Source organism: Thunnus thynnus, chromosome 3 (genome assembly GCF_963924715.1).
Source record: "Thunnus thynnus chromosome 3, fThuThy2.1, whole genome shotgun sequence".
In the NCBI taxonomy this organism is placed as follows: Eukaryota; Metazoa; Chordata; class Actinopteri; order Scombriformes; family Scombridae; genus Thunnus; species Thunnus thynnus.
The window spans coordinates 5,904,501-5,922,428 of record NC_089519.1 but is presented as its reverse complement, the minus strand read 5'-3'; the positions used below and the strand labels follow the sequence as shown (position 1 = coordinate 5,922,428).

Genomic DNA, 17,928 nt, shown 5'->3' with positions numbered 1-17,928 from the left:
GCTTTAGTTCCATCTCCCAGAATTAACTTCCTCTTCCACTGCTGTTGCATTTCTCCTACTTGACATTTTCACCGTTTCCTTTCATATTAGCTCTCTCATCATCTGATCGTTGTATATTTATGTGACGGGGTACTGTTCTTAGTTGTGGTTACTCACCCTTACAATATGGATGATAATGTGCAGATTTGAATATTTCAACTAGGATTAAGTTCTCTTCTTCTTCACCCCTCTTGATTATTCATTCAGTCCTTTCATTTGCAGCCCTCACTGTCTTACATATCCAAAACTCTTGGTGTATAGGTTTCCCTGAATATATGGTGGTCAATTTATTACTGAATTGTTGAAACCTTTCAATATTTCAAAGCTCAAAGTTCAAGCCATCATACACTCAAATGAGTCATAAAAAAATCCACCAAGGATCTTCTGGACTAGAGTTGCAAACACGGAGAGTTTTGCCATAACTTCAATGTGTCACTCATCCTGATTTCATTACAGATAGAAAGTTATTTTTTATTGACACAGTGTAAAGACAGGAAGGATGATGGCATGCAACACAGGTCACTCAGCTGAGAGACGAGCCACGGACGTTATGTGATATCCGCCTGAACCATTAGGCCACCAGGACGCCCCTGGATAGTATTTTTAACATGGCAGTAACATCCCGATGTGCATTGTGGCAAACCGCCCATTTTCTTACAGAGGTTAATATGGGATTTAAGTTCTCTCCTCCTTTACATTTAGTCCTTCTCCGTTCCACCTCATTTTTTTTTTCATTCCCTTGTCTCTTTTCTTCATTCCATGTCTTGCATATTAATGTGAGGAGGGTGTTTCTCTGTACTGTGTCTGCTCACCCGTGTACAAGACAGACAATTTAGCAACTTCCAGCAGATTTTTTTCCTCTCTCCTCCTCCTCTCCTCTCTGAGTCTAACTCATACTAGATAGGATATTATTCTGCACAAAACTTTCATCCAGTCATACAGCAGTAAATATTGAAAATACTTGACTTTTTCCGTCTTATGTGAACAACTATCTGACTGGATTGTGGTACTCAAATACAAGTCTTAGAGACGCACTTGATACATTTCCACTGCATCAAAGGTCTGGTAAGGGTGCATTACATGATAATATTTCAGTACAAAAACTCCAGAGTGTCTGTATTAATGGGAGATGTGAGATCTTTCTTGTATAACCAAGTTGAGCATAAAAAGGTGTGATGGTCAAGTGGAGACACTGGTGTCCACTTCATTGGTGATCATTGGTGAGTTCTTCACTGCGTTCATTGTTGAAAACGTTTTACAGTTATTCTGCTGGAGGCTTGATTTCACAACTTCAACTGATACAGTTTTGTGGTTCTTACCTCGGTGTTTTTTGGATAGTTTTGTTCAAAACAGGAATATTAGGTGTTTTAGTGGCATTTCTTCAATAAAGCCACCGTTATATGGCAAATCAAGCACAATGGTCTTGTACTTCAGGCAAACTGAACACATATTTCTAAGTCCAGTCATCCTTAAATGCATGTTTTTCACTGCCAACCTGTCTTTTTTTGTATTGACTAGTTTTGAACAAGACATTTTACTTTATCAACCGGAGCTTCTACATTCCACAACAACCTTGCTAACTGGCAACTAGCGGCCGGCTGAATGCTGACTGCTTAGGTGAGAGTGATGTGTCAAACAAAAGCGGTCTCGGGTAAATTTGGTTCCTGGTCCGGATCCTGACTGGAGTCTGCCTGTTGACCATGTATGGTGTACGTACTGATAAAATCATTTTGAACTACCTCTAGTTTCATTACAGTAAATAGACGATGTGACCGATGCTGTGATGTGTGTTTTTCTGTATGCACTAGGCTATGTTGGGTGTGTTTTGGATATTTTAAGAAGAGAAACAGCATTTGAGACATTTAACTGCAGACACATCTCTTCCTTGTCTTAAGTGACTCTGGGCCAGATGGGCAGACTGACAGTCCCTATAATATTATACTGATATCATGAGAAAAATGACATAAACTCTGTGTTGAATGGCTCCAACAGAACACAGTATGTTAAGATATGATAAACTAAAGGGACAGGGAAATATCATTTGGCATACCGTATCTGTTACTGGATTCATGACACAGTAGTTTAATGGAGTGGAAACTATTACACACTTCTGTCTTTGCCATTAATAGTATCTCTATCTCTTTTTTTTTTTTTTTAGGAATTTTGTGCATTTACATAAAAACAAAAACATTGTTGAGCATCAATAAATTCCCTTTTGTCTGTTTCTTTCTCACTCTTACGGGAGGATTGTTGATTTGGACTGTGCGCGATGTTATTTTTGTTGTCTAGATAGCGATATTGTTTTCTGTGACAGCAAATTGAAGGCCTATTTTTCTATTTTTTTTTTTTTGTATATTGAGTCCCCCATTACAACTCCCCAATACACACAAGCCTGCACAAACAAACATTCTTTTTCTCTCTCCTTTGTTTTAAGCTTTCATTCTTTCTTTTTTCTTCTCCACTGTTCAGCACAAAGAAAGCCTAATATAAAATATGCCTGAGGCCAGGAAAAGGCTTTTATATTTGTTTTTTAGCCTCATATTTAAAAGGATCAGAGCTCCAAAACAATATGTAGTACCCTTAAATCTGAGAATACATTTGGAAGCGGTGCATTTCTAATGTCGCTGGAAAAGTTTGAGGATAAAAAGGTCATGTTTCAAGGTGCAGTCACAAAGAAATCATCACAAACCCTTTTTTTTCATAATAAAGAAAAAACGTTATGAGCTACAATAATCTGAAGTGTGCAAAGACAATGTTATCATAACAGAACACAGTGTTGCCACCATAATGAGCTTGAATAATAATCTTACAAAAACAGATTTGTATATATTTGAGCTTAATTAAGATATACTTCATAGACAGACTACAAAGTTTGTTTGCTGAAATGACTTGTATTCATTGTCACTAGGAACCACAAGAGCTTACTGAAAAAACAGACATTCATCGTACCTTTAGGGAACCTGAGTTATAAATATTGTTACATACGATACGGCTTTACACACACATACACGAATCCACCAAATTAAATAATAAAATACACAGTTTCTGATCTGACGCCCCTATCGACAGGACAACCTCATATATCTCTGCCTTCCAAAACTGTCACCAATCACTGTTGAAAAATATGTTTTTTGACAAAGCTATGGTTAAGGTTCGGTTAAGTTCAGGCTCAAAAACGAATTGGTTAGGTTTAGGGGGACCTTTGTTGTCATGGTTACACTAATAACCACAAGGTTACGATTATGGTACAATCCAGGGTTAATGTCCCATGTTTGTTGACTCATCCGTCCACCTCGTCTTACTTAGACTCATTCTGTGATAACGTCACCGGTCAGAATTACAACAGCTGCCGGAGGGCTTTGTCAGAAATCAATAATCATTTGCGTTTGGGAACATCTGTGCAGTGTTGTCACGAAACGTGATGTTGATACTGCCAGAAGTATCTTTCTACATAGAGTTTGACTTTGATAATGGCCGTCAGTAATATAATGTTTCATATCATTTCATTATAAATGTCATTTATATTTAGGTTAGACCTGTCTGAAGGGCATGGTGGGGTCTGGCTGGGGCTACTTCTGTGTCAGCCACATACGTTCTTCGCACAGGACGGGGTTTTTTTTTTATTGATTATATTGATTATTCCGCCAGTTAAACCCTTGCTGTCACTGCTCCAAGTAAAGAAAATCCCTCCATGAGGACACTAAGTATAAGGAAAAGAACAACACCAAATCTCTCTGGATCTGAAAGCAACAGTCAGGAATCCCGGTTTGAACTAATATCACAGAAGAGCAGGAGTTGAGAGTGTGTCACCGTCTCACCGCGGTGGAGTTCCCTGCCAGAGAGGCTCCCTGCCCCGGCGTGCCATATTCTACATTTATAGACATTGAAACTATAGTGAAAGGTGTAATGTTGCTGGTACGATGTTAATATGACTATCAACAGATCATTTTCACCGTCTGTCACAGAAAAAATAGGTTAGACGGCAAACCTCTAGATGACACGTGGCTCACACGGGCCGTGTTGCTGCTTGAACCTGTTCACATCTCCTCTGCTCTCTGGTGGGGCTCAGCCCTTCCACACACACACACATGGAGCGGTGCAGAGAATAGGAGAGACAGGTGAAGTGAAGATAACATTACTTGAGTTGATGACAACTACACTTCTTATGTTACTGCTAGTGCGATAAAAGGTTAGCAAGTAAAAAGCCAGAAAGAGTCATTTATTAAAGTAATCGGCCCAAAAGATGGACAGACGTCAACCCCAAATGTCTGATTCAGGCCAAAATATCAGTTTTTTTTAAAGGTACCCAACCTGAATCTGGTGACAGTGGCGCGGATGCTAGAAGCTAGCATGATCTTCTGAGTGGATCACTGGGAAATAAAAGAAAATATGGCAAGGCTTGTTTGATCAGGTCCAAAAGTTCTGTAATATATGTTGATATTATATATCAGTATATTGATATATGATATTAATGTTGCTAGGGGAAACACCGGCTCACACTGACAGGCTCATGCAAGCATGAGAAATCACGAGGAGACACAACCTTACACATGTCAGAGTTTTATCAAGGTAAAAGACATTCATAAAAAAGTCACGCACATTCTCTTTTAATGAATCAGCACACACATACCACCACACAAACCAAACACACACACACACACACGTTATTCAAATCAGCTCCAGTTGATTAAACCTGTCACATCAGACCGGTCTAAACAGAAAAAAAAAGGATGAAGGGAGTGAAAAAAGGTGGAACATAATCAAAGAGAGACAGAAAGAAAAATATGACAAGCTGTCCTTCACATCTATTAGTGATTGAAGAGATCAGAGAGGCACAGACGCCCACACTCCAACACACTCCGCTTCAAATCCTTGCAGGCGATCGCTAAAATTCCAACAATTAAAGTGTGAACGGTCAAAGTTGAGAAGTTTAATATGAGACCAAAGGGTGTCAACCTTTTCATTTTCTCTTGCTTTGTCTCTCTTTGTCATATCAACACACTGAAGTAAACAACAACAGGCAGGTCAATGCAGGAACAGTGTAGAAAGAAATATTAGCTTTGCGGTCCCCGTAGTCCGTGCAGTCAATGTACGCTGTGCCCTGCCTCCAATCTGGGGACACATTTGTCATCTGTAACTTTGTCAAACTATCATATTTCTTTTCTCTGCTCTCCCCCAAACATGTACAAATCCCAAAAAGAGTTTGTGCAGTGAAATGTGGATTCAGGTTTCATGTGTATTTTTTTTTTTTTTTTTTGTTATTGCTGTTATCTTCTGAGGTCCATATGAAAACATCTAATATGATTAAATCATTTTAGATGTAGGAAAAGTGTGTGTGTGTGTGTGTGTTTGCGTGTGGGCATGCCTAGACTGACAAGCCAACTGACCAAGAGTTATACGGAGAGACAGTGGGAAAGATAAATCAGCAAGTCTGAGGGCAGATAAAGAGTCAGATCAAAGCGCTCTGACATTTGATAACAGATCGGAGGATGATGACATTTGACTCAGGCTGACACAATGGGGCTCATTACAGGTGTACAGGTGAGGTGAGAAAGGGGTGAATGACAAACAAGGTAGAACTTCAGTAGATCAAAAGAGAGGATATCTTTGACACAATCGGATTTAATGTGTTTTTTTTAAAGAAATGAGATAAAGTTTGTTTGGTTGAGTTTATCACATTTCTTCACCTGCTGCAGGCAGAGACAGTGACATGAGATCCAAACAAGTCCAGTTAGAGTAATAGATGTGTGAGTTTGAAGACTTATCAGATGCCAAACCTCTGAAACATCTGCATTGGTTTATAATACATGCACATATTTGATTGGCCAATGCTGTGTGAGATGACTTTGCAGAAAAAGTTCAGACAGATCCAGTGTATTTTGCTGGAGCGTTCTGTGTTCTGAGACCTGCTGCTCTTCCAAACATTACGTACCTCTGGCCGCTCGGTTGATTGACAAGAGATCAATCAAATACCAAGAGCACAATGAGCGCTTGCGCCAAAGAAATAATAAACTACATTAAAACTACCGCTCTGACATTATGTCACTACGTTTCGGGAGCCTTCGCACCTCAGAGCCTGAAATCATTGCAATCCAATTTTACACTTGCATAAACATTTTAATCCAAAGCCACAAGGTACACTCTTAAATATATGGACTCCCTCTATTTCTGTCTGTTTCTCTGAGCTGTTTTTTAAGCTTCAGCTTATTTTTTTTTACCAATTTCTGAATGTGTCTGAGACAATAAATTGGGCCTTAGGGGCATTTTTCATGATTCTGCTGTGCTGCTTCTTGTCCATATTTGACTAAGGGGATTCGGTAATGGCTTCTCCCCGTGTCCCTGAACCAAATACAGTTTCCAACAGTGGCTGGCACATAGCATGACTGGGTATGCAACCGAGAAGCCGTTATGGCCTTAACACAATGCCATTATCGCTGTAACACAGTGCTAATGCTCTCTCTTGCTCTTTCTCACAGCACAAACACACACAGACACACATAAACACAAGCACGCTTTTACACACTAAAACTGCGTCTCTCTGGAAACTAATGGGTTGTGTTCCTAGAAAGACATGGATACTTAAGAGCTGGTTAGGGGCTGAACACAGATGGTGTGTGTGTGTGTGTTTGGGGGGGTAGGTGGGTGGGTTGGGGGTGGCATTTGTAAGCCTTGTAGTTTGTGCGTTTATACACAGACTTACAGATGAGAGCATCCGGCCATGCAAGCGTTGATGTTGGTAATTGTCCAGCAGAAACTTGTCCATCAGTGTGTCTGTATGGTAATGACTCCTTGCCCTTACTGAAGGTGTGTGTGTGTGTGTTTGAGCAACATTCTGCTTTTATGTCTGTTCATAGACACTCGTCTTGTGTTTAGCTGTGCCGTGTCTTTAGCTATACTTAAACTTGGGCTCACAGCAGCATAGCAACCATTATTAGAGATGATGAAGCATACACACACAAACACAGAGACAGTTAACTACAAGAACACAGGGTGTAGATTCATTGATGTAAATATACAAACACATAAACACACACATCTTTAGTATACATCCCTATTCCACAGTTTCCATTTGTATAAATGGCCTCCTGTGTGTATTTAATGTTGAAACAGAGAACAGGGACCAGGCATTGTCAGCTGTATAGCCCTGAACCTCTCTCCTCTGTCTGCTCTGATGACTCTTACTTAGCCCTCTTCATCACTGGTGGTTAAAAGAGCCAGAAGAGGATGACAGCAGAGAGGGATGAAGAAAAACTGGAGAGAGAAGGTATTTTTCACTGTCATGTCATCTGTTCTTCTACACATGGCTCTGCATTCGCCCAGCCCTGGGCAACGTACAGTATCGTATGTCCTGGTAGACCAGTAATTCAGTGATGTGGATCTAATTTGCATGTTGCATCTGCCATCTGTTTGCAGTCTGTATGTGCATTCTGATACCAATTTAACATAAAATGGGGCTGCTTGGGAACTTGAGCAAATTTAACTGACTGTTTCATTGCTAATCTTGTTCCGTGCACTGATGGCTCCACATTTGGCTTTCTAACGGAATAATATGGCTCTTGTGGCTCATTTCCCACTATAGCAAAAAGGCCTGTGGTTCACTGAGTTTCTTTTTTTTTTTTCACTTCATGTGCACTTGAGTTTCCTCTGGGTGGTCCAGAATCCTCACATAGTATGAAGACATACAGGACAGGTGGACTGGAGCTAATGAATCGCCCATAGGTGTAAGTAATGAACAGAATAGGATTGTGAGAGCTTTTCTGTCTGTTTGTGTTAGCTGTGATAGACAACAGGTCCTTGCTGTACTTGTGTCTTCTACTCAGTGCATGCTTGAGTAACTTCCAAATCCTTATGGCCCTGAAAAAGAAGTAGCGGGTAAAGAAAATTAATTCATGAATTTCTTTTTGGTTCTTCTATCTCTTTAGAATCTTTGTGTTTTTATTTTTGCAGAATGCAGTTTTCAGTCAATTAAAATCTATTTATATGAGTAAAATCTAGACCACAGACTCTAAAATTTCGCAGTTCTCTAAGCCAATCTTACCAGATAATACAGAGATACAACAGCTGCTAGTCGATTGGTTTCTACTAAGGAGGAAATAACGACAGTTTGGCTCGGATGTTTCTGGGTGTGCACGGAGGAAATTGGCTGAAGCAATAATACGTCCTCTTTCTGTGTGTATATTGCTTTGGGAGGCATAATCACTACTACCTGCCACACTGTGCTTGATGGGTAGAGGACTGAGGAGAAGATTTAAATGGAAAAGACACATATATTGTGAAGGGTGGTGGGGGATTCGTACATGATTCTATTTGCATTCACCTTAAACTCTCTACTCTGGGAGATGTTGGCAATTTTGAGTGTTGGTAAATAAGACATGTGGACCATGAGTGGACTAGTTGGAGGCAGAGCAGGAACGACAGAGAGATGAGATCCATGGAGGAGTGGGTGTTTCACAGAGTGATAGAGAGGGAGGGATTTCACTACCCTGCATGTATCAAGTACTGTATAAAGAAACACATCTTTAGCCAGACTTTGCTTTATACTTCAGTATCTTATAATATGGTGGAGTATTGTATATTATATCTACTCTAGTATTATCTATTGTAGTAGGGTATAAAATAGAACACTGCGTGACAATTTTATCTGTACATCAAAAGGTAATTCAGTTTGCACAAGCAAAATGTCTGATTTGAAACAGACTATGATTAAAGTTAGGGTACACAATTCTGCACTCTGCCTGTGCACTCATTGCACGTGACCACAGTCTTCCACAAGGCTAGGCAGACATATCGCTAAAACTAGTGAGCAAGTTGCTAGTTCCACCTATACCTACAACAGCTTGCACTTCTAAACAAAGCAAGAAAAGAAAGACAGAAGAAGAAAAGGCTACAACCAAAAAGAGGTTGGATAAAGCAAGAGGTCAAACCAGAGTCAACATCAGTATGGCATGGTGATGCCATGGTGGTGATGCCATGGTTGCTGTATTTCTGTTGAACAGGTAACTATCTGGTTTGATTTGTTTGTGGGTGAATTTCTTATTTTCCTGAACTATGTAGCCAGTGTAGCTAGCTACTTATGTAGCTACCTTGTGTATTAACCCAACACTAACATTAGCCACTCTGTAGGTGTAAGATAGTAGACAATCAAGCTATGTTTCACTATTCTTTGACAGTAATGTGGGTGTCATTGAGATGCAGTAATTACTGTCAGATATGTAATTGTGATATTCTTTCTAAAGGACAATCATTTCCAAAACAGTAGAAGATTGCTGCAGCACCCATATGATGCCACATGCAGAGTCTGACCTGTGTTTAGAATCAACAGTCAGGAAACCTCTGGACACACCTTTTCTTCTTTCTTGTATACATATTGTTTATGGTAATTATATATGTCTTATATAGAGGTGTAATGGTACATGTATTCGTCCTGAACTGTCAGGGTAGGAATGTTCGGTGCATGCAGTCATACGAAGAATACGCTCCATGACCCAAACAATTACTGTCAAAATAGTTGAATAATCCTCTTACTCTGATGTGCCGAACAATAATTCTAGAGCGAGAGGTCTAGAGCTTTGGCAGCGCACCACTAAACTGTAGCATGGATGTACGCTAGCTGGCTTAGCCAAGGTAGCCTAGTTACCCTAGTTACCCATGCTCATGTAGTGTTGTTGCTGTCAGAATGACAAACCAGAGACCCATAACACTATTATTAAAATATACTCCATTATCTATGAAAGGATACCGCATCTCCCTGTCCCCCTCCCCTCTCTGTGACAGTCATACAGCAACTGTCAGACAGCACATTGTAAGAAGCAGTTCTGAGAGAGAAAAATGTAGTTTAAAAAGTATTGCAGTAAAAGTAGTGGTTTGGTCCCTCTGACTGATACATTATTATATATGACATCATTAGGTTATTAATACTGAAGCATCAGTGTGTGAGCAGCATGTTACTGTTGTAGCTGCTGGAGGTGGAGCTAGTTTCAACTACTTTATATACAGTTAGACCATAAATCAGCATAAAACAGCTGCCAGCAGGTGTCCTGACTCCTTGCAGGAAACAGAAAGGTTGTTTTGTTTTCTACTGCAGCAACTTAACTGTTTCAGTAACAGTTTTGGCCAGTGAGCCACTGTGGGACGTTTACATTTTTCAAAATAAAAGACCAAAAATGTTATTTTCCACCTTTCTTCATTTCCTGCTGTACCGAAAACATACCGAACCGTGACCCTAAAACCGAGGTACATACCAAACTGTGAATTTTGTGTACCGTTACACCCTTAATCTTATATAAGTTATAGTATTCCCATAATGTGTTATATATTTTATTGTGTTCCAAAAAACACAATAAACAAGCGTTACACCACATTTGGTTGTCATTATTTGTGCAGCATGTAAATAGATAATAAATGTAATGACTTGATTGTTTTTGCTGTAAGTTTAATGAAAAAGCATTTATCATTTTCAAGATTTCATTCAAACAGTGAGAACAGATTATGCAGAACAATAAATAAATAAAATCTGTTGTATTATTGTCTGCACCCTCCTGGGAATAAAAAAAAAACACAAATAAAATCTGCTATGTACATATGTTCATCCACTCAATGTAAATATTGGTATTGCAGAATGTAAATACTGTCTGATACAGCACTATTACAGCTTACATCCTACTAAAGATGAAACCTTGCTATTGTCCATGTGGATCTGAGTCACGGCTGCGTATGATCCAGACACAGCAACTGGGTGTAACAACTCTGTGACCCTATCCCAGTGCTCCATATTGCCTCACAACAAATTTACTATACGGTGTGTAGCAGAACTGTCTGTTACTCCCCCCTGTGTCTGGAAGATTAGCCACTGCCCAGATATCATTCCAGATGCGTCTGGCAAGGCACAAGACCCCCCTCTTGCAAAATATATGCTTCCATATGTGGCAGCATAGAAATACAGGAGTCATGATGTTGAGCACAGCACTTTCTTTCCACATCTGTGGGTATCTTTCTGTAGTAATGTTAGCTAGACCTGAGATGGAGCTGCATGTCTCCCATCTGCTGCAGCTTCAGTCTGAACAGCCAGAACACCATGTTGGTCTGCTGTAGTGTCCAGCTTGAATTCCTCCCACAGCCTGCAAGCTACAGAAGGTAAATGCATGTGTATGCAGGAGCATAGCTCACATGCAGTCATTGGGTAGCACCCCACATTAGGGGCGCGTGGGGTGAGATGAGCCAATTTTTAGAAGATTAGTAGAATGAAAACATCTATATTTATTTCAGGAGGTCCCTTATAAAATGAAATGGTAAGATACATCTATGACAAAGGGGCCTGAAAATATAATCTCTCAAAAAAAAGTGTTCCTGTGGATGAAATTGCTCCAGGTTAGAGGTAAACTGATCGGAGTGAGTCGGTAAGTTTAGCCATCTGGGGATAAACTGACCATCTGACTTTTTAAGACTACTTAACAATCAAAAACGATGATTCAATATTCCATTCATCAAGGTTGCAGGGAAATATGAATTGTTGCTCCCTCCCTCCAGTCCCTCCGGCCTTTAGAGGTTGAGGTAGCTTCTTCAACGCATCACTCAGTGGGAAAAATGCCTCATAAACTGTGTATCAATATGTGGTAGTATTGTTAAGTTAGCTATGAAAGTTAAAGCTACAATATGATGAAACAGTGCAGGAGCTTTGGGTTTATAAGTGACTAAGGAGAGGGACATTTGTACTCTTCAGACAGAGAGGACCATTCAAATGTTTTATCGGGATCTATCTAATGTATCATACTTAGCACAGTTTAATGTTTTCTGCTCATTGAAAGCAGTTTTTATTTCATCCATTTTCCTCACTTTGTTTGTGTTGTAACTGATTTACCTCCAGTCTCTAATCTTTTCAGATAAATTGATTGATCATCTAATAATTGGTATGATGTTTTATTTATGTTAAAGGTCACTTTGAACGATTTTAAGGAATGATAATGTAGAAAGACAGATTTTAAATTGGGGACAATCCACATTCATTTTGGGACGGCCTAGATTGTATTTTTGGGATGGTTCTGGTAGGATGGTGAAAAAAATTACTCACTCAAATGACCACCTGTGGGTCCCGGGAACTCTACCTCCTACATTGAAAACCTATCAACATCACTGCTACTCTTGCTGGTTTCTCCAAAGTTGCATACCCCAGCTAGATAAAACTGCAGTGTTGAGTAGTATGCTTTCCTGCGAGGTGCGTGATGTCTTTACAACATAGATAGAGGTTATATTATGTCACAAAACAAGATGAAGATGCACCTTTTTCAGCATAAATGTAGGTGAAGTTTTGAGATTTTGTTGGTGGCAGATGGTGAAGAAGTGTTGGGATGTGTGCTCTCAGAGATGTCACTAGGAACATCCTGAAGCAAAATCATGTTTGCAGCATTATGGAATGCATTTATGTGAAATGCAATCATATTCTTTTGCACGATGATAGTGACTGTGAACGCCATATAGTGTGATTTATACTCATCAAACCAGATCCCTCATACCCCTAATGCATCTGTTATGTCTCTCCACTCATTAGGATCATGTGTTAGGTAGAGGTTGATATTATCAGCTTCAGAGAAATAACAGTAACTAATGAATGAATGCTGAAATACATGAAAGAATGTCTGCCTTTTGCTGTATGCCAATTAAGCCCCCACCGTTAACAGCATTTGGGGCTAATTTGTGCCAAAATGTTCAAGCTAAAAAAGAGTTATTGCCATTCTGAATTAATATTATGAACTTTAGGAGTAAAACAACTTTTATCTACTGCTGTGAATGATTTAGGGCTAGAGGGGAACGGCATCTCTTTCAATGTAAAATAAAATAAAAAAAAGACATAGAGCTCCTTGTTATCTTTAGACCTTTGAAACCAAAATGTGTTAAGAAATGATAATTAACCTCCTCCCTGTCCTCCTTATTAAATTTCAGCAAAGCATCTACTGGTAATATCCCAGAGTTCACTGGAGGAGGGACAGAATGGTTGATGGGATACGAGAGAGGGAAGCACATCTGGTGTTAGAATACACCCACTGAGACACTGAGAGGTTTATGGGGCTACACTGATTAGGACACACACACACACACACACACGCTGACAAACTCACACACACACAGAGTATCAAATTTTAATCCAGGTGCCAGGAGGAAGAGGGTACATCATAAATAACCTTGTGTGTGTGCGTGCCTATCGACTTACTGGTGCACCGTACCTGCAAGTGTATGCACTTCGCTGAGCACGGTAGTGGGTGCTTGATTGGATTCAAATGTGTTTGTCACTTTTTGTATATGGTAGTATATCTATATGTGTATAAAATATACGCCTGTGGATTTGCATACGTGTGCATGTGTGTGTGTGTGTGTCAGGGTGAAGATGGCCCCTACTGCAATTCTGATTACAATAGCCGAGTGCAGATAATGAAATTTCCTCCTGTCTCAATCATGCACTAATTAAACACTGAAAAGATAGCTGGAGAATGCTTTGTACATGTGTGTGGACATGCGTCTCCTGGCTCTAACCCTTGTCTTCACCTACACAGAACATTTAGCGGTTGTGTGTGTGTGTGTGTGTGTGAGTGAATCATGATACTACCGAGCGCGTGTAGTTTCCCGATGTAGCTTGAAACCTTGAAGTCGATCCAGACGGCGCCAACTATATAGTGAGCCTTGGTTTACATTTAAATCATGCACATTACATTGTGTTTTCGCTCCAGCAGACTTTGTGTATTCCCGGTTTATAGTGCGTCTGGGATCACTGAACTGAAGCTTAAGTGTCTTGTCAATATTAATATTTAACAAAGCTCAACACGGAGATGAGTGAATGAACCAATGAATCAGCCTTAATCACATGCTCGTCACATGCTCTCATGCCTCTTAATCTTTCGGTAAAGGCGTATTTCAGTGAGTCAACTAGAGAAACTAAAGTTGAGCTCACTGTCCCAATTCTTCAACTTTTTTGACTGCAGCTGGGAAATGCTCCCAGGGTAGCCATTAGTGAATAGAGAGGCTGTAATGAAAAGCTGGAGGGGGTCCCAAAAAGTCTAGATGAAGCACTTGCCACTTTACACTGCATAGGCGTGACATAATAGCTTTCTGTAATTGCCCTGGATACTTTATGGGGGTGCGGAACGAGGTCTGAGAGCTTTAATGATACAGCTGGAGTATTGGATCCATCGCCGCTCTTCACTCGGTTTGTCTTGGATCCTTTTTTTTGTTTGTGTAAGGTTATACTAGATCCAAAGATTCCCTTGAGGATGAAGAAGTTGATGCTTGTTAAACTTTGTCGACTGAGTGTACTTCCTCTTTTCGAGTAACGTATAGTGTGTTAATAAAAATCTGGTAGACAAAAAAAGTATTATAATTTCACTTAAATGTGCTCAAAGTTTGAACTTGATAAGTAAGTCTTGATACAGTACACATTCTGCTGTTATATAAGTTAATACTTCATCCTACAGAACAACAGGCTTCCACATAATAAGCTGGAGTTGCAGTTTGTGTGGGAGTATATGCATAATGTATACCGGTGCCTTGATCACGTTTTGATCTTAAACACACATCCAAACGGCACCAGATTGCATGAAAACAAGCTCAAAAAGCAGCGTTAGATGAACAGCCCAATTAATGAGATTTATTAATGACGCTTTAGAAATGGAGAGGGGAAACAAAAACGATGGTGTTTATCGTTTGATTTCTTTAGGGCGCTGTTTTGTGTCTCCGTTCTCTCTTAATTTTTTGCTTCTGCCCACTTAATTTTAATGGGAAGTTTCTCCGCCTCTGAGTCACTGCCTTTCTGTCTCTATGTGTGCCTTCCTTGTTTCACCTGTCTTTTCTCATCTGTCTTTTTCTCACTCAGCATAAATTATAGATAAATGATACTGGCGTTCGGTGCTTTGTTCCCCCAGCAGATACCAGGAAAAACAACCATGCAATGAATCCTCCAAAGGCTCAACACAGCCAAATACTGTACAGCCATAGTTCTCTGTGGTCCATAGTTCCCATGGAGCTAGATTTCGAAGTAAAACTACACCTCTCTTATCAGACAAGATTTACAAACTGAGGCTGCAACAAAATTCATCTCATCTCGGCTGGCCCGCTTTTGGTCCCCGGACCCATTAGTTTCACTCTGTTTGTCCAAATTAATTTAAGTTGTATGATAATATCACTAGTAGGAAGAGCTCTCTGCGCACTGAGAGTGACAAACTGAAGTACAAATTGTCCAGTCCATGAAATCAGTCAGTGCTTGTGAACATTATGTCACTAGAAAGCTAGAATTATGGTACGCTGAGACTGGATGAGCCTTTTTTTTGCAAGAATATTATCATTCACCACTAATCAACTTCACCCCAACGACCACCTACTGTAAGAAATATTGTTTAAATGAGCCCAAAGTTTACATAGCATTCATTCTAGTTAATTGAGCACTTAATGGTTTATAGAAAATCCAAGTCTAAGTCCTTCCAAACTGCAAAACCTCCTCGTGCAGCTTTAAAATGCAGGAATCATGTAGTTGTCGCTTTCAGTCGCTGACATTTGCTTTTCTATCGCTACATCACCTTGAGGTGATTAAACTCAAAATGTCTCACTGTCTTCTATCTGACATGTCATGTAATATACAGTATGTAGACTGTTTGTTTTGCACGTTTTTGTATCGAAAGACAAAACATCAAATTTGAAGCAGCAGATGTCGCGTACACGGCTGAATTTTTTTCTGCATTTATGTAAATTAAGCAGAGTGTATAAAATATAAATGTAAATCATTCACATGAATAAAGACTCTGTAAATAATTGCAGACTTTGGTGAATTTGCCGTATCTCTCAGGACGATCAAATCACGCAGATGTTGTAAGGGGCATGTCACAATAGTTATTTAAAATGCAGCATACATCTACAACCATCTACAGCGCAGAGAACAACAAATCTATGAAATGTTGAAATCTATTTTTCATGAAGACTGACAAGTATGGGCAGCTGCTGACTTCTTTAGGCATCGAGTTCTCGGTTGAATTTCACAAAACAGTACATTCTTGATATGACAGTGGTGTGATAAAATATTGAAGCGTTCATCTGGATGGGTTGTCTGTTTGAACAGAACAGATAGTCATGCAGATGAACAGGTCTACAGGAAGCACATATCTGTGTTGAGGGATTTCTGTGGATATAGTGACAGTGATTTAAAGTGGTGTGCTAACAGAGGAAGTCTTTTTTTAAGCCGCTACAAAGTGATAAACTAAATTACAGAAGTGGCTCAAACATTCTGCTGCGTGACAGACTACCTACTGCATGTGACTTGTAATGGTAAAACTCTGTGACAGCTTATTGCCTGTGTGTGTTGTCAGTATCCTGAAAAAAAACATTGGATTTCCTGTTTTGTGTGTTTTTAATTGTAGTCGGTATCAAACACCGTCTGACATATCTAGGTAGAACCGTATTATATGAGACTAGCAACAGCTGACACTGACAAACCGCACTAGTGTACTGTAGATTCAAAATCAATTCATGTATGAAATCTACAGCAGTGGCTGCCAGAGACAGAGTATACTGTACATTATTAACTTGCCGGAGGCAAGCATTCAAACATGAATACTGGATGACTATTGGATGTGAGAGAAGTTGGGAATATGCTCAGATGTTATAAAATGTGAATGTTTGACTGGACAAAAAGACAGCAGATACTGAATTGTTCAATACATCAAAAAGATACCGTGCAGAGTGATATCAGTGCCCTTCAGAAACCTTATATATCCATATATTTCATCCCCTTTTTGAAATAAAGAGATGATATGATGACCTGTGGTTAAAAGATGCTCCGAACCAATTAGAACAAAATAATGACCCTGCGGTGTGAGTGAATAATTTAAAAAGGAGTCCTTGAAATTCTCTTAAGTACAGAATTTAGATGAAAGACTTTCCTAATCCTGCTACAGTAATGTGTTGTCATGGTTACCAAATACAGATCTTGGATAACTAGACAGTTCATCCCTCCCCTGACATTCTCCATGATCAGCAGATGAATAGTGTAAATTTGTTTAGTTTAGCCTTTGAAATCATACAAATGTCACAAATCCTTATCACACATTGCCGTGATTGGTCTGTTTTGCTTTGTTAGCAAAAAAAAAACGGATGGCAAGAAACTCAGGCTAAAAGAAAAATCTTTTTGGGTGGTCTTGATGTGGTTGTTTCATCAGCATCAGACTCGCAACAAAGCAGAACATCATCATTTCTTTGAACGGCAGTAAAAGTTGAGGAGGCGGGGGGGTTCAGGTGGAGTGCAGGAGAGGATTAACAAAAACGGGCCGGGAACACATTTAGCATCATTTGTCCCATCTAAGCACGCACAGCCGCACAGTGGGATGGCAAAGTCAAAACGCAGATGACTTTGTTATCAAAGTGTTGACATGATGTGATGCAGTGTGACTATCTGTCAGTGAACTGCAGCCTGAGACAGATGCTGCATTCGCTCCCTGCGGATCCAGCGTGAATGATCCTTAATGACTAAACTGTATGTATTATTTACAGGTGGTGGACAATAACGGCTCAATAAAAAACAAATACAAACAGCTCTGCAATAAATATTAACTTTGCAGAGCCTTTAAAGTCATTTTTGTCACAAAGTGGTGTTGCCTTTTTTTTCTTTTTTGAGGCTAGATAATGGTGTTTTTGTATTAGATTGCTATTTATTTGATGGAGCTCTTGTAGTTTTTGTTTATCACCTGTACTACAATTATCTTTGGAGACAATGCAGTGTAATTGCTGCCTATTCAAGATAAAAGCCTTGAATAACTGTTTCATCTGTCAAACTGATGGTTTCAGTTGATCTATTCAGACATCTTGTACATCGAGGTATTATAATGACTCTCATGTTAAATTCCCCAAAATACATTTTTT

At 39.6% G+C, this 17,928-nt stretch overlaps 1 protein-coding gene across 4 annotated transcripts in view; it reads left to right on the top strand.

Annotated features, from left to right (window-relative positions):
* The window catches only part of LOC137176234 (zeta-sarcoglycan), a 366,313-nt gene that overhangs the window by 117,424 nt on the left and 230,961 nt on the right, over positions 1-17,928 (top strand). The window contains exon 2 of one of the 4 annotated variants that reach the window (XM_067582409.1): positions 7,226-7,303. The exons of 2 other annotated variants lie outside the window; for them this stretch is intronic. In XM_067582409.1, coding sequence (XP_067438510.1) covers positions 7,280-7,303 — 24 coding nt within the window. In that variant the 5' untranslated portion in view covers positions 7,226-7,279. Of the gene's footprint in view, positions 1-6,900; positions 7,304-17,928 lie in introns of those variants that run through there. One more of the 4 variants, XM_067582418.1, reaches the window with a different exon arrangement.